Source organism: Apus apus, chromosome 7, assembly GCF_020740795.1.
Source record: "Apus apus isolate bApuApu2 chromosome 7, bApuApu2.pri.cur, whole genome shotgun sequence".
NCBI lineage: Eukaryota > Metazoa > Chordata > Aves > Apodiformes > Apodidae > Apus > Apus apus.
In genome coordinates, this window is record NC_067288.1 from 2,950,999 (window position 1) to 2,975,994 (window position 24,996).

Sequence of the window (24,996 nt, forward strand, 5' to 3'; positions counted from 1 at the left end):
GCGAGCGGTCCCCGCCTCGGGCTGGCCCGGGTAGGGGGTTCCTCACTGCCGGGGGGAGGGGTCTGTTCTTATCCCGGGACAAGTTGGCCCGCCTAGGAACGTCCTGAGCGGTGCCAGCACTGGTGCGGTCAGCAGCGCCGGGGCAGGGAGCGTCCCCCGGGCTCCACATTGCTGAGGCTGCATCTCCAATCCTGGGGTCAGGTCTGGGTCCCTCAGGACAAGAAGGACATGGGAGGAGCTGGAGGGATTCCAGGGAAGGGCAAGGGAGCTGGAGAAGGGGCTGGAGCACAAGTCTGATCAGGAGCAGCTGAGGGAGCTGGGGGTGCCCAGCCTGGAGACAAGGAGGTGAGGGGAGACCTCACTCTACAGCTACCTGAAAGGAGGTTGGAGCAAGGTGGGGTTGGTCTCTTCTCCCAAGTAACAAGCAATAGAACAAGAGGAAACAGCCTCAAGTTGTGCCAGGGGAGGTTTAGACTGGATATCAGGAACAATTTCTTCACCAAAAGGCTTGTCAGGCCCTGGCACAGGATGCCCAGGGCAGTGGAGGAGTCCCCATCCCTGGAGGGATTTCAAAGCCCTGTAGATGTGGTGCTGAGGGACCTGGGTTAGCAGTGGCCCTGGCACTGCTGGGTCAATGGTTGGACTCAATCATCTTAAAGGTCTTTTCCAACCAAAACGATCCTATGATTTTGTCAGCCAAGTCTAGGGGTGGAAGAGCCGTTTGGCCATTCCTGTCACAGCCTGCCCTCCCAGTGCCTGATGCTAACCCCAAAAGGTCTCTCAGACGGCTGCCTGTGTGGAGACCTCACCCTCATCCTTCCCACGACGAAGGTTACTTTGCGCTTTTACGTAAGAAACTATTTTGCAGACATCCTTGGGATGCCAGTGGGAAGCAACCCCAGGCACGGCACCCATCCCACGCTGCAGGAGGGATGTGCAGAGTGCCTCCAGCTTGAACAGGGCTGGAAGGTGGAGATATTCCCTGTATTTCATTGACTCGCCCACCACGGAAACATTCCCATGAATGGACCAATGACAATTTAACTATGGAATTAATAAAACATGTTACAGCAATTAAAACTGCTGGGTCATGATCTTAAAAGGGGCAGAGTAATCACAGCTCTCTTAGAAGTTAATCGGATTTGGGAGTGTTAAACCCTTTTCAAGATGAAATCTCTAATTAACTCTAAGGGCCCCATCATGGCATATCTGGTTTTTACCAGGCAGTTCCTCCAGTGTGAACAGATCCAACAGGCAGCACAGTTGCCTCTGTGCTTGCAAGGCTCAAATAGGAAGAAACATTTACTGACCGAGCAATTGCTTATTAATTATCCGTTGTAAATTGTTTTCAGGCAGCATATAATATTAATATCTGCAGTGTTCTCTGTTTATATAATGTAACTTATTACCCACATCAAATTATACTGTCTCTATTTCCAGATTGGATTACTTCCACAAAAACTAACACAGAGGAACATCCTAGGAAAACAGTAAACTTCAGTAAAGAATCCCCAGAGGTCGAATCATCTGCACTGAAATTCGAGCAGCTTCTGCAATTTTTAAGCATCTCCCTGAACAATTAATAAAAATACACTCCTCCTGTTTGCCCTTCACGACACCTTTATAATTGTCCTCCTAGAATGATAGATTAATGAGGCTTTTCTTTCATGGTTAGTTTGCCACATGTTGCTTTTATGCTTGGATTCATTAACCAAAGAGAAGGAGCAGCTTTGTAGTCTGTATGAAGTGATTAGGGTTTTGCAGGAGCCAGCTGAATCCACACACACATAATGCCACTGTCACCCACAGGACCACTTGCATTTGTAGGATGGGAACTAATGCTGCTGAACTTGACATGGAGGGCCAGCAGCTGGCTTTTTTCATCCACTGGATGTTCAAGCTGAGTTACAACCCTGTTTTTAGGAGGTTATGTGGCAGCTTCAGGGGAAATCTGCACCTCCTGTAACTCCTCTTTGCCATGTCTCCTCTGGGGATGCAGGTGCAACATGCCTGGCACAAGAGAGGGAATGCAGGGTCAGCTTTTCCCCCACAGCCTAGAGCCAGCATGGCCAAGTTAGAGCAGGGCCAGGGGCAAGCAGGGATTATTTACCCCTAGAAACCAAGGAAGACCTGGGAGGCAGAGCCTGCAAAGCCATGGCTTTGTCCCAGGTACAATGTGTAAGCTTTGTCCATTACAATGTATAATATAATCCAGTTACATGGCACCACAGTCAGCATATTTGCAGAAGGGCAAGTGTGCTTTTTAGCTTGCACAGCTCTTGCTGTCTTCAGTGGAATCTTCAGTGACTTCAGCTCTTTTCAGACAACTCACTTCTTTGTGTTTAGTGAACAGCAAATACGAGGCTTCCAGCAGTATCCCACAAACTTCTCTTCAAAACCATTTTCCCCTCATTTGTACAACTCACTCTGCTGGTTGCCTCTTGTTGGTACACAAAAAAAAATCTGGCCTTACCTGGGACAGAGAACAGTAGATGCCTGAAACGTGTTTTAAATTTATTTAGTGCCCAGGGAATTAAAGTGCTAGATAAAACAATACTTTTTAAACAGGCCAGCCTCCTCAAAATTGCTTGAATAAGACTGACCCCAATCTGACTTCCTATGGCTACAAACCACATGCCAATTTATGTACTCAGTACTTACAGATTAATTTACATGGATGCTTTGCTCATAGACTTAATGATTATTATATAATAGGAAAGGTTAAAGACAACATTGTTAATTTTCCATCAGGCCTTGCATCAGTCTCATTGCCTCAAGATCATACTTGGTGTTGCCTCTAAGCAGTGTAGCAGTTTGGCAGCTTCAAATGTCAGCCAGATTTTTCTAGATGCAGCCCAATCAAGAACAACCACAACATACTAGCAAGACACTTGCAGTCTCTCCTCTAACGTTACAATGTGCTCTGCCTCTCTGCTAAAAACAGCACAAAGCTTTTTTTTTTCTGTGCACAGACACCAGCCTGAAACTATTCAAAATGCTGCAGGAGACAGGCCTGACTTCATTTAAGTCAGTGTTTGAAATTCATCAACAGGGGTGCAGATGGAGCTGTTAAGCCAAACCTGGGACACTTTGCACTAGGCAAACCATGCTCACACTGGAAGTCAGAGATATTTCCAAGTAAAGCAGGCCAAGATGCTTTTAATAACAACACTTTACATATGTCTCAGCCAGTCTCTAAAAGCTTTGGGCACCGAGCATTAATGACATACACTTCTGCTTCTGTTTAACTCTTCTCCCTTCATACCTTCCCTCCAGGCATTTCTCTACCTTTCCAAAGGGACTTTCACTCAGGCTGGGATTGTTATGTTCACCTGCAGTCGATTCTCCCCGTTATTACCTCCCCCCCTTTCCCCCAAGATTAAAATGCTCCATCTGCCACACAGATGCCCTCCAGTGATGGGGGACATGCCTGATCCCCTCACAGCTCACCCACCCCAGGCCCCCACGGTCCCACCTTTCTCCAGGAGGCCTTGCTGGTGGCTCTGCTGTCCCTGTGGCAAGGCTGGCACAGCCCTGTGGCTCCAGACCATCCTTTGGTGTCTAGGGCACCTTCAAGGGACAAGGAAGAAGAACTCAGCGTGGAGATGCTCTGCAGAAACCTATCATGTGAAGTATTTCTGAGGTGCTCCCGTGCCTCCCACGGTAAATATTCTGAACCCGAACAGGCTGAAGTTGGTGCCTGGGTTATAAACCTGCCTCGCTCCCCTGAAATTTCTCTTCTCACAGCTCCACACCTCCCTGGCCTGGGAGCTCCACAGCTCCCTGGCCTCACAGCTCCACACCTCCATTTAGAGACTAGGGGTCTGGGGTCTAGATTCCAGCATCTAGGGTTTAGGCTGTAGGATTAAGGGTCTGGACTTACGGGTCTAGGGTCTGGAATTAAGTGCCCAGGGTCAAGGGACTAGGGTTTAGTAACTAGGGTCCAGTGTCTGGTGTCTAGGGTCCAGTGTTTAGGCTGTAGGCTTAAAGGTCTAGAGTTACAGGTCTAGGGTCTGGAGTTAAGTGCTCCACAGCTCCCTGGCCTCGCAGCTCCACACCTCCATTTAGAGACTAGGGTTACATTTTTAGAGTAAAACGTCAAGAGTAAAAGGCCTAGGGTTAAGGCTCTAGGGTTGAGTATACAGGGTTAAGGGTCTGGGGTCTAGATTCCAGCGTCTAGGGTTTAGGCTGTAGGATTAAGGGTCTGGACTTACGGGTCTAGGGTCTGGAATTAAGTGCCCAGGGTCAAGGGACTAGGGTTTAGTATCTAGGGTCCAGTCTCTGGGGTCTGGGGTACGGTGTCTAGGGTCCAGTGTTTAGGCTGTAGGCTTAAGGGTCTAGAGTTACAGGACTAGGGTCTGGAGTTCAGTGCCTGGGATCAAGGGTCTAGGATCTAGCGTCCAGTGTCTGTGGTCCAGTGTCTAGGGTTTAGGCTGTAGGCTTAAGGGTCTAGAGTTATAGGTCTAGAATCTGGAGTTAAGTGCTCCACACCTCCCTGGCCTCACACCTCCCTGGCCTGGGAGCTCCACACCTCCCTGGCCTCACAGCTCCACACCTTCAGAGCTCCACATCTCCATGGCCTCACACCTCCCTGGCCTCACAGCTCCACATCTCCATGGCCTGGGAGCTCCACACCTCCCTCCCTGGCCTCACAGCTCCCTGGCCTGGGAGCTCCACACCTCCCTCCCTGGCCTCACAGCTCCACACCTCCCTGGCCTCACAGCTCCACACCTCCCTGGCCTCACAGCTCCACACCTTCAGAGCTCCACACCTCCCTGGCCTCACACCTCCCTGGCCTGGGAGCTCCACACCTCCCTCCCTGGCCTCACACCTCCCCGGCCTCCCAGCTCCGGGCAGCCAGGCCGGGCTCTCTCGCTGACCTCCTCCCGCTGCCTGCCTCGGTTACTCGCAACCCCCGAGCCTGCCGGCCAAAGAAGCCCTCAGAGGCCAGAGGCAGGGCCTGCAGGCCGGCTCGCTCGGACCAGCTCCCGCTCCTCCCGGGGCACGGCGGGCGGGCGGAACGGTCCGTGGCGCCGCGGTTGCCGGGGGAGCGCTCGGGTACGTGGCACCGCCCGGAGCGAAGCCGCGTTACACCGGGGGGGGGAGGTGATGGCGGCGGCGGCGGCGGGGACGGGCCGGGGCCCGGGGGGCAGCTCCGGGGACACCGGGACCACCGGGACCACCTCCAGGGACACCAGGGCCACCTCCAGGGCCACCGGGACCACCGGGACCACCTCCAGGGACACCAGGGCCACCTCCAGGGCCACCGAGGCCGCCACCGGGCCCCAGGCCGGCTGGGCAGAGGGAGCTGGCGGCAACTGGATGGCGACTCACCCCACGGTAGGCCTGGGCGGGGGGGGGGGGATCCTTCATCCTTCCCTGCCCGCTCGCTGAGGGTCCCTCGGTCGTGCCGAGGGGTTCCCGTTATCCCGCCCGGTCTCTGGCAGGATTCCCCCGAGGTCGAGGGGTTGGGGAAGTGGGGTCTCGCTTCCCCACCCCCGAGAAGGGGGGATTGGGATGATGGGGATGTAAGGTGTGTGTTTCTCTTGGGCCTGTTGAGAGGGCTGCTCTCCCGGCGGGCGAGGAGAGCCCATGGAGTCCTTAGGGAATGCTGCTTTTATTAGGAAAGGACTTTATAAACCTTTAAACCCCCCGGGCTGGAACATTCAGAGTCTCAAACCTTGACTCTCGTCTTAATTTTTAGTCTACTGGAAACACGGAGGTGTTTCATTTGGCCCTGGTGGTGTGTTGATGTGCTGCACCAGAAACAGGTAAGATTCATAGCCCTTCTCCACAGAGCTAGATCTGTTCCAGAAATAGTCGTGATCCCTCGTTTATTTGGCTTGTTTGAGCACCAAAATAGGGGGAATGTGGGGAAAAAAAGAGCTCTTAAGATACTGTCAGCATAATCGGCAATAACCAGCCAGGAAAAGAATTTAGAAATTAATCTTTTTTAGTCACCTGTTAGTCCTTAAAACTGGTTTCAGGCTTCAGAGGCTTAAGTAGCTTCACAGGTTCTAGGTTTGGTGTGTGCAATCTTGATACAACTTCTGCTTTCCTTCACCAACGTTACTTTTTGGGTTTCAGCTCACAGAAATGATGTCCCTCGAGATATCTGACAGCACTCAAATCTATGCTGCCTTTGTGGTATACCTGGACCTCTTGGAAGGTAATTCAAGGAAATGACTGGGTAGACATCCCAACAAGTGCATTTGCCTCTAGGTGGTATTAGCAGGTGCTAGCAGGGCCTTCCCTAGCCCTTGGTGTTCCTTTTGAAACTTTATGCAGTGATGGCTCCTTAAGAAACAGTGGTTATTTCCTATCCTGTGCCTCCGTGGAGCCTTCATGAAGATAAAGGCCCTTTTCATCCACCACTTACAGGTGCAGATGTTCCAGGGCAAAGACACTTGATGTGGAATAAAAGCAAAAGGGGAAGGAAAAGGAACGTAGAAAGGAGAAGTTACAAGCTCAGTGGTTGTGCTGGTATTAGAGTCCTCATTTGTAAATTAATGTCTAAAAGTTACTGATTACCATGTAGCAAATGGCTGATGTGTGGTCTGATTAGGATGCTGCTTTCTGGAAAGGGCAGAATGCCTAATAGGAAAGAAGACAATTTGGAAGTCTGGTGTCAGTATTTATGACAGATGCAGCGTAGTCATCTGCTGTCTTGTAAGAGTGGAGCAGACTTCATATATATATATATATATATATGTAAAATGACTTCTGCCTAGGATTCTCCCAGGTTGTCTTTATTGAAAAGAAACTGTGTAGGCAGCCAGCCAGCCCAATAAAAACACTGCAGTTTATCTTGGAGGCTGGTGGTTCTCAGGGTCAGAGAAGGGAGGGATTGCACAGGCCAGAAAGCACTGTGTCTGTTACTGTTACACCTCTGAAGGAAACGCCTTAGTGGGCCTGAAGAGAAGGCTCCTGTAGTTCTGCACCAAAAACTTGTAGCCTTATCCCTTCAAGCAGAAGGGAAGAACTGGCTGTCATCAATAATCATGCTTTTTAGCACCTCCTCCCTCACAGTTTAGGGTACTGATACAATTCAAATTTGAATGACAGTTTTATGCTGCAGATGACGTGGGGTTTTCTTGTCTTTTTTTTTTGTTGTTGCCTTTTTGAAACATAGAGCTTTGTCAGACAGGTCCCTCTTCACTGTCGGTCCATGTAGCTCTGGAGTCAGCAGGTTAGTCCTGCTCCTGTGGGTTTTGCAGCAGGATTGTTTGGAACTTGGCAGTTGAATGGGGGAGGAGAGGGAGGGAAAACAGAACCTGAGACGTAGCTTAAACACCAGATTTGCTATCTGAATGATTAAAACTTGTCTTGTGTTCCTTCTCACCAATGCTCAACCCTTCTAGGGAGAAACTGGTATGAAGTGAAGCATGTTGGGGTAGCAGAACTGCAGCTTGTGTGTTTGCACGCACGTGAGAAAGAAGGTGAAGGTCTCCAAGTGATGGTGCCAGTACCTGTGCACGTCTCCTTGAGCCATGAGAGGTGAGAATGGGGTCAGTGTTTAGTTCCTGTTACCAGTAAGGGAAAATGAGAAGCAGATATATAACAGGCTGCTGATGACTTGGTCAAGAGGGGAAGGGGGAAGAAACAAAGGAGTACCAGAGGGAAGTGGTATCTCAGCCTGTGAGCAGAGTTACTTTGGGTGCTGCAAACTTACATGCAAAGTTGAGATTTCTTTGATTTCTGAAGCTACAGTCTCTGCTTCTCCCTCCTTGAAAGTGGTTCACCTTTGATGTCAGCTTCCCACAGCGACTGACTTCTGCTGCTGATAAACACTTTGTGTTGTTTAGGAGTTGCAAGTGCTGTAGGAGATAACAGTGGGTATCAAAGTATGTGCTTGAGAGACAGGGTTAGAACACAAGACCGTCACAGCTTGTATTTTGAACATTCTTGTGCTGCTTTTTTGTAGCCTGGGAAATCTAGCAATACTTGTTGTGTCACTGGGCTTTAAAGTATCTATGAGGAAAGAAATCCTCTCAGACTTGTCTGAGAAGAAACTTTTCTTTAAATGGTTGAATCTTATGGATAAGCCTGGTGTGTTTGGTTTGCTTTTGTTTTGGAAGGGTGATTTTACTGCTTTCAACCAGAAGCTCCCTTTACTCACCCAGAGTCTGATGTCCATTGAGCTTGCACACACTTCCCTTGTGTGTGCAAGACTAAGTAATTCTCAAGTGGAGGACAGCACAGCTAGGATTTTGTGATCTTACAGATATTGGCAGCCTAGACAAATTCTGCTTCAGTAATTTTACAGTATCTTTTAACTGGGCCCTAGAGCAGCCTCAAACACACAGTACGATTTATGATTTACTCTCTGATAATGGCCACTTTCCCTTGTTGGTATTTGCCATTCTTTCCTAGGATGTCCTGAGCCATTGCAGCTGCATCTTATGGTCGTGCATTTCCCAATTTCTTCTGTTCCTGCTCTTGCCAGGAGTGCTCAGGACTGGCTTTGCAGATCTTCCTCATGTTTGCTGTTTCCTCTTGCTCTGTGGGCAGCAGCCTGACACAGCAGTAGGTAGCTAATGACTTGCTCTTAAGAGATGTGTGTGCTCTAGGAATGATGTTTTAGACATGCTGTGGGTTTTATTTGTTGGTTGGGGTTTTTTTTTTAGGTTTTGGAAGTGACAGATTGGTCTCTTGCAGACAGACTTCCGTTGTAATTCTGCTAGGTGTTTTCCTAAGAGTGTATTTATTTTTTTCTGAGAGGGAAGAAGATGGTTTATTGGATGTTGATGGATTTTAGTACTATCTACATGCTGAAAAAGAGTCTTCCATTTGGAAATATTGATCACTCGCTCGTGTGAGCTTGGTCTTACAGAGAAGTAGAGTGTGATGTCCACAGCAGAGGAAAGGTGCAAGGTGCTGAGGGGTCTGGCAGGATGAAATACTGAGTGTCATTTGGTCTGTCTTCAAGAAGCAGATCACTGGATGTGAGTGAAAGGGGCACACTGCTATTCCAAGTGGGAGCTGCATTTTAGGTGGGAATTGAAGGCAGTGAATTAGGATATAGGATCTTGGAGAAGTTAAGCCAATGTGCTGAGTTGTTGTGCTTGTTGAATGTAGTAGGTTTCCACCTGGGTTGGAAACTTTGATTCCTGGCGTTGGATCGATGCCAGCAAGTATGTTCTGATGGGCTTTTAATGACAGTGAGGTACTGGGCTGCATGTAAGTCCTATCTTTTACTGTTGCATTGGAGCTTTTCATTTGGAGCCTCTGCTCTTGTTTGTACTGTGGTGATGCTGTTTGCTCTGCTCCTGGCACCAGTGCGGGTGGAATCCGTTACTGGGAGGATGTGTGTTAGAGCAGCAAAGACTGAATGCGTCACATTGATTAAAAGCACAGTTTGTGACTTGGTTTTGCTACAGAGCAACTACACAGAGCCTGTTGTCACTAAAACCAGCTGAATATTGGGCTGTAGTGCTGGGTGAGTCTGTTAAACCTGTATGTGCTCGATGCCCGTCGATGTTGTCAGGCTGGAGGATTGTCTGTGCTTGGGTTTGTGTTATTGAACGTGCATCTGCATGCTTGGCATTTCATTAGCAGGTCACCACTGGTCAGAGGGGCCTGGACTGGCTTCTTTTGGGCAGCATCAACTCCTCAGCTGCTTTGCCAGAAGAGCAGGTGAAAAACAGAGGGCACAGACAACAACTATAGCTCAAAAGTTACAGAGCGTAGAGGGCTGTTAAAAAGGCAACTTACAGAAGGAGCTGGAGACAAAATTACAGCACTACTGCCTCATTCTTCTGATGGTGATGAGGACTTTGTTGTTGTGATGGTTGATAGCAGATGGCTCGTTTGGTATCTGTTGCCTGAAACAGTATTTTCTCACTTGACTTGCCAAGCTGTAGGTAAATAGGAAAGCTTTTTGCACTTAGCAGCTTTGCTGTTTTGTCCAGAGCAGAGCTTTGGATTTTTGTGTTGCTTGCTCAAGGGAGAGGAAGAGGTCCAAGTGCAGCTCACTTAATGCTGAAAGCCAGCCATTGGAGGGAACTGGGAAGGTGAAAATGTTCTCCCCTCATTGCCAGGCCTGAAAACGTGCTAGCTGCAAAAGCAGGTAGCAAATGACAGCATTTATGGGCATTTATGGGCAGCATGTCCCTGCTTAACCAGTAAGGCCTGGGGTAGGGGCTGCAGGGGTGGTTTTCCTCTCAAAGCCACCTCAGCCAGGCTCTGGCCTCCCAAGTGTCTCATGAAGATTTCTGCTTGAGTGTGTCCTTAAAAATAGTGAGGTTGGTGTGGAAATGACCAGCAAAACACCTAAGCAAATGGTAAATATAAGTGCCCTACACACACAAAAATCTGCTCAATGTTTTTTAGCTTATTATAAGATTTCATCATGTCCAGTTTATGTATGACAGTTGACTGCTTAAAGCAAAAGCTGTCTGCTTACTAAGCTCACTGTCCACTTCCACAACCAGCTGGATAGAAGCTGGTCGGCCTGCCCTGCCAGGGTAAGGCTCCACATTCCATAATTGTGGCTCCCCAAAGTGGACAAGGCAGTTAAATACAGGTAGTCCTGCTTCAGAGCTGGCAGAAATGGCTTCATTAACCAAGCTCAAAGAGCTGATGTTGATTTTCTAGATAGTGTTGAAAGCCTTGATCCTTCCAAGGACCAGGGAGTTAGATGCTGAATCTAATGGAATTACGTGCTATCTGTCCTAGACAAATAACATTCTCTAAGCAAAATGTTGCTAAATAAACTGTCAAATTAAATGATATGTCACAGCCACATTTGGTTTTGTGTGCAAGTGCTGGAAATGAAGGATGAAGTCAGTTGCAGGAGGTTATGGAGGCTGCAAAGTTTGCTTTATGAAGGGGTTATTTTGCTACAATGGTAGGTTTTGGAAAAAGAATACATAAATGTTTCCTTGTAAAGCTGATAAGCCCCCTTAGAAGCAAATCTGAGGCCTGGAAGTGATCTATGCTTTTCCAAATCTGTAGTTTTGAAGTAGATCTTCCTCTAATCTGAAGTGGTTTTCCTTGTAATAACAGAAGCACTGTTATTTTTAAATGGGCTGGAAGTGTGATGTGCTCCTTACCTTGCACCCTCCTCACAGTCTTGTCAGAGGCTCTTCTGCTGGAAGTGTTGTTTGAGTTTATTCCTACAGCAAATCACATATTGAAAATGTAATTAATGGCCTCTGAACGCAAACTCTTTATTAAGAGTTTAAAAGTGATTGGTGTGGCTCATAGTTGGTTATGCAGTACTAGGAGCGAACATCCTGTACTTGGTCTATCTTGTACCACTTTGCTGAATTCTGAATCCTTCCTTTTGCATAATTTGTCTTGTTTTCTTTTTTGCAACTTCCATGGAAAAAAGGACTTTATATTCCTTGGGGTTTCGATTCCTTTTCCGGACCAGTGAGGCATATGGTGTTTTCTTTAGTTTGATTTTTTATTATTATTTTTTTTTACCACAAGTCTCTCCTAGCATTTCACATTCCTGTCATTTGGAAACAAATCCCAAGAAACAGTGGTGTCCACTTACACCTCCCACCACCACCATGTGCTTCTTGCCATGTGTTTGAAGCTCTGCAGCGATGTCTGGAGCTGCGTTCCTGACACTGAGCTGTGCTGTGGGGTTGGTTTTTTTCTGTAGTGCTGGCTAAATTCGAGGTGTGGAGCTTTGTGGGAGATTTCCTCTGGTTTGGTTCTCCTTTCACAGGGCCTGTCTGGATGAGTGTGGTAGAACAGTGTGCTCAGATGCAGACTAACCACCTTTGCAGTGCTACAGAGACCAACTTGTGTCGACTCTCCAGCCCTGCCTTGCATGGAGGGGAGGGAGCTGCTGGGCCTGGCCAAGCCTGCAATGAATTATTCATCCAAGCACAAAGGGCAGATTGAAAGCCTTTGGCTTTTATGGTAGGGAAGGCAGGAGTTTCATTTCAGCTCAATGCAGCACTATGCAGCCTCCATAAAACTGCTTCTCAGAGGTACTTGCATGGGACCCATCACTGAAATACTCTTTGCCACTAAGCTTTCTGCCCATGTTCTCTTTGCTTTATGATTCCATTCTCTTTTAGTTTTTGGACAGTCACAGTTGCCTGAAGTTCTCCAAGTCCTATACCTGTTTCTTTCCCCAGAGGGAAAAGAGCAATGTTATTTCATTAGGAGCAGGTCCTTAGGAAAGACAGCACGTATTTCTGATGTGTGCTGAAGGCCTACCTAGCACAACAGTCTTTTGTTCATAGAAAATTAGGATGAGGGAAAGATGGAAAATTCCCCATTTATTTGGATGGATGTTGTATGTTTTTCTTGGTTTTGTTTTGTTGTTGGGTTTTGCTTTATTTTTAAGCCATTAATTGTGGCAGTTACAGAACCAGGTAACTTCACTGTTGCTGTTTGGTTATAATGCAGCCATACAGGCAGGTGCAGGACAACATTCATAGTGCTGATACCTTAGCTGCAGTGTTCCTTGCCTGATGTTAAGTAAGTTAAACCTGCTTTTATGGCTAATTCTCCAGTAGGAAAATAGTAATCCCTACTGACTGCAGTTTGTAGGTATCTAGAAAGCCTTTTCTAAAGCCCCTTTTCTCGTGCAAAGGGCTTTAGAAATTCCAGCTCTTGCTTTTGTATAACAGTGTCTCTTTTGTACAGTTGAGATTAAATCCTTTTCATCTCCAGCAGTGCCAGGTGAATGTGAGGTTGCTTCCTAGGTGGAAACTGAGGGCTTCATCCTGCTTGTGTTTGGCTGGGTGGGAGCAGATCCCAGCTGGCACTGAGCATGCAGACAGGAAGTTTTTAGAGACAAGTTTTCAAGTTATTCTGAAAACTTTGGACTGTACTATCTGGAGCACAGGAGGATTCTTACTCAAATAAAATATTTAATCTTTTTTATGTATGGGACACTTCCTTGTGGTGTCCCCGACCTCATGTATGTTATTTTCCCTTCACAGTGCCTTTGTTCAAGACTACCTTTTTATGTGGGAAGCAGAAAGCTCCAGTGTTGCCTGTTTTGACATTCAATGGCTTTTCTTCCTTGGGATGGGAAGAGAAGGAGGGGAGTGACTGCAGGGTATTTTAGCTCACAGACTTCCCACTGTGCATCCAGCAGTGCTTGATTGTTCTGTGAGCTCTCCTGGGGCTCAAGATGCCTTTTATTTTTTACCAGGTAGTCCTTGGCATCAGTCCCAAGAAGGCAGCATGTGTAGGGTTGATTGTCCTGCTTCTTTCTGGCCAGGCTGAGCCTGTGGATCAGCAAGTCTGAGGTGATGAACCCAGCTGAGCCTGCAGATGGACTGAGTGCTGTACAGTGTCCTTCAGGGGAGGACCAGGTGAAATGGTGCAGTCTTCCAATACTGGCTTTACATGAAATACATATTGAGAACATGCTAAGCTTTTATTCAGACACTGCAGAATAGTATTAACTGTTTCTCTCTCAGCTGCACCTTTTCTCGTGTTAAGCCTCTACATTCTGCTTGAAACCTGATGTCTAGCCAGTGGAGAGGGCATACCTGGATGCCTTTTGAGAAGAGCCCAGGTGGAGCCAGTCCATGCCAGGGCTGCTTTAGGGTTCATGTTGTTGGAGCATGGCCTGCAAAGGCTGGGAAACCAAAAAAAGAGTCATTGTGGATCCCTTGATATCACTGGGAACAATGTTTGCAGAATGTGTCCTAACAATGTTATGACTTGTGAGGAAAAGGCTGGTCAGGGTGCTGATGAGTGGAAGTTATCAAGACTGTTGGTGGAGTATGCCAAAGTACTGGCTGTATTGAAATGTCCTGTTCCAGGGGCTTCTAATATTTGACACTTGCAGAAGCATTCAGCAAAAGCCATCTTCTGTCACTGCCATCATGTGTGTGGTGTAGCAGATGTGCTGGTGATTGAGGAACTTATCTGTGACCCGTAGCTTAGGAAAGGAAGTCAGCCCGGCAGTGCTGGGGGGAGGTGTTACATATGGGCTGCTTGTGTGGGACTTCATGTTAGTCCTTGAATGCAGCTGTTGTGGGAGATGGGCAGCCTAGAGCCTTGAAAGAAAGGCTTCTTGCTTGTTTAGGAGATCAAACGCACATTCCTTGGAATTTCAAAAGGCCAGGGCTTTTTTTTTTTCTTTTCTTTTGTTCACAGACAGTGTTAGATACATCACAAGAATTAAAAAACCTACACCTTTCCTGCAGTATCGAATCTTTTTGTTTGGCAGGTAGCAAGTGCAGTCTAATCAGCTCAAATCCAGATGTTCTCTTGCTCCTTCTTTGAAATGTCTGCTGTGGCAGAGAAACTTTATGAACATGCTGGATGCAGGGGCCGACAGTGATGCCTTCAGGGGAGGAGAGGAAACACAGGCATCTGATACAGACTTCCTGGATTCCAAAGCTTATTCTTTTAGAAGATGCCCTCTCACTGATCCACAGATGTGCTGTGTTGCATGATGGCTGGTTGTGGTATGCATGAATGAGAGCTCTTGTCTTGGGGCTGCCTCCCTTGAGAAAAGAGGGAAGAGGAGAGCCTTGCATTTGTAGTTGTGATTCTTCACAGTGATAGAGGCTGATTCCCCACGTGCAGTGGAAGGAGCTGGGGTCAGTGGCCAGCAGTGTTAGCAGATCATCCTGAGGCCATGGCATGTCTCTGTGCTCTTTACATAAAGCCTGAAACTCAAGTCTCCTGGCTAAGTAAGGGATGCAAAGAAATGTCTTTAACCTGTTGTCAGGACCTGGCCACTTTTTGGGATTATGGTGGATCTTTTTAGCCTAAGTGCTAAATATGGGGGGATGAAGGTTCAGGGATCTGTGCTAGACAGTATAAGGAGAAACTGAGTGATGGGAATTCTAGATCAAAGGCCTCACTGTTACATCCACCCACATAATAGAGCAGGAAGAGAAACAGTGACAGTTACTAAAGAAAACATGAAGGAACTGCTGGCCTGGCTGACAGGTGAATACAGGCCACTGCCTGACTCTGCTTCCAGCTATGGGACTGTCCATACGCAATACAGGTCCCAACACATAGGTGGCCCATTTATTTGGCTTTTTATTGTTATTTCTATTTCATGTTCTCAGGTGAAAGAGAGAGACTAACAGTGGGCAGTTCCCAATAGCCTGACTTCACCATTGTCAACTTATTCCAAGCTCCCTCCAGTCACGAGCTACTGCGGTGTGACAAGTGGATTCTTGCTCTGTGCATGTTTAGCATGTCTGGAAGGACATCTGGAATCCTCTCCTAGGTCTTCCTCACCTGCCAGAGTGATGGCAAGACATTGCAGTGATGGAGGTATCCCTAAAGAGAGGCTGGAGGTGGTGACCAGAGCAGAAGGTCCAGTGTCTCCACAGAGGTAGAGCCCTTTACTGTGCTGCAGTTCTGGTGTCTGCTTGGGCACCTGCAGTTAGATTGGATATTATGAAGAATTTCTTCCCTGAGAGGGTTGTCAGGCCCTGGCACAGGCTGCCCAGGGCAATGGTGGAGTCCCCATCCCTGGAGGGATTTCAAAGCTGTGTAGACGTGGTGCTGAGGGACATGATTTAGTGGTGGCCTTGGCAGTGCTGGGTGAACAGTTGGACTCGATGATCTTAAAGGTCTTTTCCAACCAAAACAATTTGGTGATTCCATTCTGTGATTCCCTGGGTACTTAGTGGTGCAGCCCCAGCAGGCACCAACCCCTTGCACTAGGTGGTGCTTTCCCTGGAAGGTGTTGCCATGCTTGAGGCATTGCTTCATTGCTTGGATTATGAGTCTTTTGTGGGTGTCCCTCTCTGCCAGTGGCCTGTGCAGTATCTCTTTTCTTAGCTGTTCTCTTGTTACAGCGTGTGCTGATAGTAGGAGAAGCAGAATGTGGCTTTTCACAGCCTTAGTGTCTCTGTTGCATGAAATGACTATGTCAAATTGCCTTCAATGATATATGGACCAGTGGTGAGAGCAGAAGAAAAGGCACGACTGAGTTTAGCCAAGCTGAGTGATGAACAGCTCAGAATGCAGACCCATGCTGAAGAGGGTCACGGGCTTTTAATAGCAGAGGCTTTCCAGACTGCTGCTTATTCTCTGCTGCTTTCCATTTGGCTTTTATTACAGGATCAAAGAGGTTCTGAAGGAAGATGCTGATTAAAGTTTCAAAGCTCATGTGTCTTTCAACTAGAGTGCCCAGCTTCAGAGAAGCATGTTTTCTAGGGGCTGGGATCTCAGGGGCACATGAAGCCAGGGGCAATTTTTCCCCACTGCCCAGCTCACCTCTCCCTAGGGCATAACCTGTCGTGGCAATCCCAGCCAAGCCCTCTTGCACCCCAACACTTGCTATGGGGAGTGGTTCTGTTCTGCCCCTGGGCACTGTGCTCCTACAAAACTTGCTCCCCTGTTGGAGCAGTAATACAAGGACTCCAGGAACCAGTGTTGTCCTCGGCTCTGAACTGAAACGCGACTGGCATGTTGCTCTTCAAATAAGCTGAAGAGGAAAAATTGCATAACTTTGTCTTGAATTTTTAAGGAAGATATTGTTTATGTTGACTGTCTTGAAGGAGAACATTAGTCTTGTGGCTTCTAGTCTAGACAGGGAGGTAGAGAAACCTGGCTTCAGTTCCTGGGTCTTCTGCAGTCTGGCAGAGGTCTGTAGCACAGAGACTGTGTAAGACTTATTTCTGCAAATGGAACAAGTCTTAATTATTTTGTTCACTAATTGAACACTGTGTTTTATTCAGTTAGGCAGATTCATTTTCTTTAATCTAATGAAAAGAAGGCCATTTAGAGATTGCCATTGCTATGGTTGTGGTAGTTGCAGGCTGGATGAGGCACAGGCACAGTAGTACACCTAAGCAAAGCAGAGGTGTATGTAACTGAGTGTGTTCCTTAGAAGGTTGTTTGTTAATTATTTTGTTGCTTGATTACATGACTTTGGATTTTTATTAGAACAGACATTATACTTTCTTTAGTGAAGATAAATTTGCTGAACAAAACCAGGCTGAATAAAAAATGGTGCACTTGTACCTTTGTGCCATCGTTAGGTAGTTGTGGGCTCCTTTCTAACTGATTCTTTCTTCTTCTAGGATAAGAGAGATCCTGGAGAAAGCATCTCTCCCACCAGATGATCCAAACACCCCGCTGTCAGTTACCTTGGCCATAGTTGAGACAGATTCCACAACAGTCTACTATAAAGTGACTGATGGCTTTGTGATGCCAGATCCTCCTGACGATACCAAAGATGTGGACAATAAACAGTGGAGAAAGAAAAGAAAGAAGCTTTTCAAATGATTTAAGACAAACAGACTCTTCTTGAACTTCTGTCCTCAAACCTAAACAAATCCAGGAACTTATGTATGTAAGTAAGCAGTGTGTTAGTCTGCCTCCTGCATATCAAGCATCTGTTCAGAGAGAACAGGGGCTTGTGCAGCTGCACTGGAATGAAATGCTGTTTAAAGTATGAAGTGGGTCATGCTTTTGAAACAGATTGCTTCTGCCTAATAAGCATACTTGTGAGATGTTTCCAAAGCTAGTCTCTCTTTTGTGTCTATTGAGGTACATAACAGAATAAACACATCCTTACACATATTGTAAATACTGATTAAAGGTAAATCTTGAGGCAGGAGTACTGATACTAAGATAAGGGCGTTGTATTTTACAGAGTGGCTTTGTCTTAACAATGTCAGAAATGCTTGTGCTACCTCCCAGGTTACATTTCTGAACACTTACCTTCTTTCCCCTGCTTTTGGAGAAGAGACATTTCCACAGAAAGACCTTATTTAAATGTTTCTGTGCAGAGAAATAGCAATATATATATAGTAATATCTATAGCAACTATAGCAATACTAGAGGCTGCTGGAATAATGTGCAGACTAGTGAAGAGGGCTCTCTGGATCCACCTGAGGAACCTTCCAGCAGAGGCCAGCCCTTCATGGGGAGGTAGGTTATGACTGGAAGGGTTGACCCAGGGCAGCATTTCCCAGGTAGCTCAACACACACCGTGCTGAAGGTCCTGATCCAGAGACCACAGGGCATTTGTCCAAGGATGGTGCCTGGCATTCACTTCCCAGTGTGCTGAAGTTGCCCTCTCCTTGAGTTCCCCATGAGATAGCTTAAGGGTGCTCTTAGTGCTTCACCATGATGTTAGGGCTGAATCCTCTCTGAAGAGGAGCAGACAACAGGGTGTGCTTATATTGGTCACCAAAGCATGCCACCTTCTATGCTACAAGTGGACACTAGCTGTTACCTGCTAAGAGCAAGTTAAGAGGGGAAAAAACTGACTTTTAGTTTCTTCTACAAGAATTTTCCATCTCTTTCACATGGAAATCTTCAGGTTAAACTTAGAGCTTCTTGGCAACCAATTACCATCTCAGAAGCAGCTTCATGAGTTCAAAAATATCCATGTGACATTTGTGTGGCCAAATACCACACGTTCAAAACCTGAAGCACAAGAACTCTTTTTTTTTTTTTTTTTTTTGCATGGGTATAAGAATGTGAGAGGATGTGGAAGTGAAAGGCCATTTAAGCTTTGCTGTCCCTTTGGCTGGAGTGGATTTTTTTACTGTTGCAGAGTTTGAACCTAGCTTGGCCAAATAATGCTGTGGGGCAGAATGTTCTAGCAGGGAGAGCCAGGGGCAGGAAGGCCCTTCCACCCAGTGTGAAGTCAGGTGTTGGGTGCTGATCCCATGAGTGTTTTGCAGGTGTTTAGTCTGGGTGAGGGAGGCAACTACTTTTCTGGCTTGTTCTGACTTCAGCCCTCTGGGGGATGTTCCTGGGCTTGCAGCACTCGCTCACCCTTCCCGTTTCTGCCAACAAACTCAGGCAGAAGGGTGCACTGTCACCTCAAGCTCTGTGTGACACCCTCGAGCACAGGGGAAAACATTTTCTGCCAGCTTTGCCATTAGCACCATCACCCAGGGGGAGCAAGGGGACCTGGGGAAGTTGTTAAATCTGTGGGGAGCAGGCTGTTGTGCACACCCAGGGCCTTTGCTGAGCCCGTTGCAGCCTCACTAACCCAGGAAGACACTCGGAGCACGTGAGCAACTCTCTGATACTGTCCCTTGTACACTGTAATACCTTTTTATTTGTAGTATTTCCACAGCTGTGCATTATGACACAAGTAGCTCCTCCCTCGTGAGCTGTGGCTCACTGAGGTGAGAGCTTTGGCACCTAATGCTGGCTCAAGACAGGTTTGCTTTGTTTTCAGCTATGAACCTGATCCTGTGTAGGCTGAGCTTGGATGGGTTACAGCTGTGTGGGTGTCTACCCCGATCTGTTTGGGAAATGGACAAGCCAGACGTGAGGCTGTGCACGTTCTGATGCAGTCAGAAACAAAATGGTTGCTTTTTCCCCACACAGCAAGGGCAGGCTGTGGGTCTCTGGGCTTCAGTCATGGAGAAAGGCAAAGGAAAATTCTCTCTTTCTCAGCCTTGCTCCCCTCATGGAGAAAAAATGTAGTTTTATTTTGGTCTGATGCCATCGTGCCTTAAAAGGGTATCTGTGTGCTGACTCCTGACCTGCTTGTTTGACCTTAAGAGTGGTATTTCATGTACTCTACTGCTTCTTCCATAAAGTAAATCTTACACTTTGCTAGGCTACATACCACCAGGTAAATTGTCCTTGGTATATAAACTGCTAAATACTTCAGCCCCAATGTACTGGAAAAGAGCTGGTCGTGTGTGAAGAAGGCTGTAACAAATGCTGCACATTGCAAAATTTATATTTGAGTGACACATGCTCAGCTCCAAAAGCAAATTATTTTGCATTTGCTTGAATTTCTGGGAAATAACTGCTGTTTTGCAGTTTGCTGCATAACTGATGCTTAGCTTTATCCTTCATTGTAATGTTTCTATGCACAGAGGGAGGAGCATAACTTGAACCTCTTCTTCTGTACACTGGAGTCTGCTTACCCAGCCTCAGAAGCTGAGAAAGCTTGGAGAGTCTGTGCCTGGAGGCTTTGGTTTCTGCCATGTGTCCCACTGAGAAATGATGATATAGGCCTTTTTCCAGCCTCCTTAGATTGTGGCAGTTCTTTATTTTTGAGGGGAAAAAAAAAGAAGAATAAATAATATCTGTTTGTCCTGTATGTATGACAATGTAAGCAAGGGGCTGTTGTATATGTGCAGAGCCAGCTGTGCTGTTCTTTTACCTTCCACTGAATTATTTCTCTGTGTCAAGCCAACAGCTCACAGACCAGAGCCTCTGGTGTTCCAGGCACTGAATAAAGATGGGAAGGGACTTCCCTTAGGAGTGTATCAGTTCAAAGTGGTAGTGCATTAACATTCCTAAATCCACAGTGTCTTGGTGCTGTGCCTAAAGTATTAAAACATGGCTCTCCTTTAAGGATTTGTGAGACATCTGTGGAAGTGTGAGCTGTGACATCTGGGCCTTGACACCTTTGCAAATTCACCTCTTATTTCAGTACAGAAGAGTTGCCATCTTTTTCATTTCTTTTCTTCAAGTTTTATTGGCCATGCACAGCTTGATTTGTTTTACTGATCACCCTTGACCAGCAGAAGTTAAGCTTTAACATCTTAAAGGATATCATTTTCCAGTAGGTTATTATTTCAGGTCTTTTCTTCCTTCAGGGAGATATTTGCATTGAAGCCTCCCTGCTGAGGAGAGAATGATAGAAAAGCACAGTGATGCTTTGGTGTGGATTTGATGGTGAGACTTGGTGCTGTGGTAGCACGACGTGGCCAAGAAACAGGTGCTGCAGCAGACAGAACTGAGCAGCTACCCCAACTTTCTCTGCCTTGAATAAGCAGAAGCATGTGCAGGTGTTTGGGCAGTGACCAACTCCTGCTGGAGCCCCCTGGACCTTTGTGGCTTGTGTGGGGGCTCAGCATGAAGCAGCTGGGCCAGCAAAGGATGCTGGAGCTTCAGCAGGTGATCTGGCCCTGCCCAGGCACTCCTGCCTGGCAGCAGTCACCAGGGAAAGGCGTGTTGCTTCCAAACTGCACCCTAAGCAGGATCCTGTCCCCCACAAAATGGCCCTCAGTGTCCCTACAAAACAGTTTTGTTGTTCAGAAATCACTAGGGTTTCTTGTAACCCATTCTTAAGCTGGGCAGGATTTTCCACGGGACCTTTTGCTTGGACACAATGCTGAAGTATCAGCAACACTACTAAAGCCAAGCAGTATCAATCTTCCTCTTTTTCTGGGTCAGCAAACCAACAAATCTTTTTCTTTGTTTAATTTAAAACATTTTTTTTTTCCTCATAAAGAGTCTGTCTCCGTTTATTAATCCTCCTACTAGTACTGCAGGTCTGTAGGCATTAGGTGTTTAATAGGTTGTCCCAGTAGTTTTCAGGAATCTAAACTCTTATCAACTAGCCTGTGAGTCCTGCTTTATATAAAAGGGTTGACTGTTAATCTCCTGCTGTCCTAAGGGATGTTCCAGTCCTCCATTATAGCCCAATAGTTCAATACTTCCTGAAGTCATTAGCCAAAGCAAATAAACAGAGATAAATTCAGGCCCTACTAACTGAGCACTCTCAAACCCTTTCACCTTGACTTTCCTTACTCATATTCTAACTGCATTTTAATCATCCTGTAGATAAATCCCACTTTGCAAGGCTGAAACAGTAACACTTAACACTCCAGCCCTTTCCATCCCTTCTGTTACAGGTGTGCTTTTCTTCTCCTCCTCCTCCATCCTGCTTTGCCTTGTCAGCAGTTTCCTTACTGCCCTGTGATCTGTTGTGTCACACTTTGTCTTGCCCTGATTTTGCAGGAGTGGGAAGAATTTGGCACGTCCCTGGTGTGGATCCTGCCTCAGCACCCCCAGCTACAGATTCCCAGCAAGCAAAGCAACACACAGGATCCCACTTTATTTCAACCAACAGCAAATGCCAGGCTGGCAAATAACCCCTATGCAGAAACAAATATAATTGTGAGCAACTAGGGTTTCCTAACTCTTCAAAAATACCTGCAGCTGCACCTTCTGTTGTGAGTATCCCATGGAGTCAATGCTTTTTCCATGTTCTTTCCCTCCCACTCTGGTGCCACCAAGGAGCCCTGAACTCAGCCCCTCCCTTGAGCAAACCAGCCCATTTGCTGGGGTGAATTAATGAGTGCTCCAGCTCCTGATTAGCCCCATGCTGTGTGTTGTGTCCTCAGCACCTCGCTGACATGAGTAATTGCTCTGGTGCTTTGTCATCTCGTTAATTATTCTTTGCATCACCACTGTTAGAAGCTACTGGCTTCTCCCCGTGTTTCTTGTCTGGCCAGTGAGCTCAGGTTTTCCTACAGGATCATAAACCGAGGTTCCTACAGGAATTCCTACAGGAATCGAGTGCAGAATCATCGATCCCAGGAACCTCAATCTAGCCCAGAGCAATTGATCCCAGGATCTTCAATTGACCCCAGAATCACAGATCCCAGGAACCTCAATCGAGCCCAGAATAATCGATCTCAAGACTATCAATTGATGATGCCAGAATCATCGATCCCAGGAACCTCAATCTAGCCCAGAGTCACTGATCCCAGGAGCTTCAATTTAGCCCAGAATCATTAATCTCAAGAACATCAATTGATGATGCCAGAATCATCGATCCCAGGAACCTGAATCAAGCCCAGAGTCACTGATCCCAGGATCTTCAATTGACCCCAGAATCACAGATCCCAGGAACCTCAATCGAGCACAGAATCATCGATCTCAAGACTATCAATTGATGATGCCAGAATCATCGATCCCAGGAACCTCAATCTAGCCCAGAGTCACTGATCCCAGGAGCTTCAGTTGAGCCCAGAATCATCGATCTCAAGAACATCAATTGATGATGCCAGAATCATCGATCCCAGGAACCTCAATCGAGCCCAGAGTCACTGATCCCAGGAACTTCAATTGAGCCCAGAATCACAGATCCCAGGAACCTCAATTGAGCCCAGAGTCATTGATCTCAAGAACATCAATCGACCAGAATCATCAATTTCAGGAATCTCAGTCAAACCCAGAGTCATGGATCCAAGGGATATAAGTCATCGATACCAGGAGCCTCAATCAAACCCAGAATCACTGATCCCAGGAGCCTCGATTGAACAAGGAATCATCGATACCAGGAACATCAATTGATCCTAGAATAATGGGTCCCAGGAACCTCAATTGAGCCCAGAATCACAGATCCCAGAAACATCAGTTGAGCCCAGGAACTTGGGTCTCAGGATCGCCAATATATTCCAGTGTTTGATCCCGGGACCAGAAATGAATCAGGGAAACACCAGCTGTTGCCAGGCTTGTCCACTGATCCCAGCATCTCCCATCGCCAGGTTCATCGGTCGATCCTGGGCTCAGCTGACTCCAGAATCTTCCGCAGATTCCTGAATCACCCGTCGGTCACCGAACCACGCCCCGGTCACAGCCTGTCCATGCCCACCCCTGCCCCACCACACGCCCGAGCAGCCCCTGCCTGACGGCTGCCCCGGGACAGGAGGCAAGCAGGGAACCCACTGAAGAAAGCACTTCGTTGGCCACTCCTGGCCCTGGACAGGAAGAAAAAGGCAGCTCCAGGACCACAGGAAATGGCCCAAAAGGGCCAGGGATGTGTCAGGTGTCCACAGCTCTGCAGACGGGAGATCCCCTGACCTGCAGGGCCCTTCTCTTCCTCCTTATTCCTCTTGCCGCTCCCTCTCGCGTGGCAGTTCCTTCCAAAAATGATGGATGCCCCTTCCCCTCATGCTCTTCCCGCTCACACAGGCTCACAACCCCCTCTCAGGCCACCTAAACACGACCAGGAGCTCTTGATCCAATGTATGTAACTTCTGTTGTCTTTACATAAAACAAGTGTTGACGCACAATGTCCTTCCTCGAAGCCCAAGCTGCCGGTTCCTGGTTGTTCCTTCTCTGGTGCTGCCCACTGCAGACTGCAAAAAAATGAAATTTGAAGCCATTAAAAAAAAAAAAATACCACGCCCCTAATTTACATCAGAGAGAGCTATTCTGAGACTACCACCTCTCCCTGTGTTGGTCTGTGCTCCTCTTTTCCTGTCTCCTCGTCATCTGGAGCACGTTCCCAGGTCTGACTGAGCTTTGGGAAAGGTCACCAGGCTGCTGGCAAGGCTGGTCACCCCAGGTGAGGTCTGTAGTTGGGGTTCCTCAGCCTCCAGCGTTGCCTCTCTCCAGGTTAAAATCCTGCTGCCTCACTTGTCTCTTCTTGCCCCCCAGCCCAAAGGAGACCCAGGGAATTAATGTTCACGCTCCTGGGTGAGGCCCAGAACAGGGTGGGTGTAGGGGCACTGCTTGCCACCCCAAGCCTGCCTCTCCATCCTGCTTCCCAGCGAGCTGCTTCCAGACCATGAGCAACATCCTCTCTGTGACTGTCCCACCTGTCACCTCCTGCCCTTTCACTAACATGGTAGCTAGTGCTGCTGCAATGATACAGCTTGTCCCCCACCTCTGAAATGACCATCTCTGAGTTAAACAGACGCCGTACACTTCCCCCTCAGGCTTTTCTTTCAGGCTGTCTTCAGGTGGTCCTCCAGCGTGTGGTTTCACATTTGGCTGCTTTTTTTTGTTTGTTTTCCTGGCAGCCACAAAGGTGAGTTTTCTTTTCCTGAGCTATTTTTCTATCCCTGAGATACTGAAATTCTGGATCAGCCAGGGAAGTTGTGTGAGCTCGCCACACGACGCTTGCTCAAAGGCTTCCTTGTCTGAGTAGATTGGAACATGATTGTCTTACGTCTTAATGGCCTTTTCTGTCCCAGTGCTAAGCTGAGTGATACATTTAAAGAATCCTTCCTGGACTTTGGGGGAAGTAATAAAATTGCCAATAAAGAAGCTCTTAAAATATTTCTGGTTTCGCTTTGAATGGCAGAATTATTTTTCTTCCCGTTTAAACTAAGCTTTCCTTTCAAAAAAGATGGAGCAATACCCAGGCCCCAGCTGGGGCTGTGAAAACTGGACCTTTGGAGTCTCCCCAGAAGAGGGATGGGGACTGTGTGGTCTCTTTGGGATTTAACTACTGCAAAGCTAATCACTGATCTGTGGTTGCTAGGACCTGGCTGAGGAGAGCTAGCTAGAGAGTGGTCCCGCAAAGGTGGGTACCAAACTCTTCATAGGACTTTCAGGGCTGTGCCTCTGGTGTGGGTGGGCAGGCAAAGA

At 47.3% G+C, this 24,996-nt stretch overlaps 1 protein-coding gene across 4 annotated transcripts; it reads left to right on the forward strand.

Annotated features, from left to right (window-relative positions):
- The first annotated feature begins 5,106 nt into the window (after nt 1–5,106).
- TSEN15 (tRNA splicing endonuclease subunit 15) lies at nt 5,107–24,684 on the forward strand. Of its 4 annotated transcripts, none has more exons than XR_007890073.1 (6): nt 5,107–5,340; nt 6,088–6,169; nt 7,362–7,497; nt 16,983–17,254; nt 21,631–21,845; nt 22,149–24,684. XR_007890073.1 is itself a non-coding variant. In XM_051625326.1 (4 exons), exons 1-4 carry the CDS (start codon nt 5,110–5,112, stop codon nt 17,185–17,187), a joined length of 654 nt encoding a protein of 217 aa, XP_051481286.1. In that variant the 5' UTR covers nt 5,107–5,109; the 3' UTR covers nt 17,188–17,491. The 4 variants fall into 4 exon arrangements, 1 of the variants encoding a protein (XP_051481286.1); XR_007890074.1 differs by adding an exon at nt 5,705–5,771 and having other exon boundaries at nt 5,170–5,340; nt 21,631–24,684; XR_007890072.1 differs by having other exon boundaries at nt 21,631–24,684.
- Nucleotides 24,685–24,996: the final 312 nt, after the last annotated feature.

Bases quoted from the DNA above. Each gene is read 5' to 3' on its own strand.
- TSEN15 (XM_051625326.1), top strand. From the start codon at position 5,110: ATGGCGGCGGCGGCGGCGGGGACGGGCCGGGGCCCGGGGGGCAGCTCC. The intron at 6,170-7,361 runs GTAATTCAAGGA...CAACCCTTCTAG, and splicing joins ATACCTGGACCTCTTGGAAG to GGAGAAACTGGTATGAAGTG. The intron at 7,498-16,982 runs GTGAGAATGGGG...TTCTTCTTCTAG, and splicing joins GTCTCCTTGAGCCATGAGAG to GATAAGAGAGATCCTGGAGA.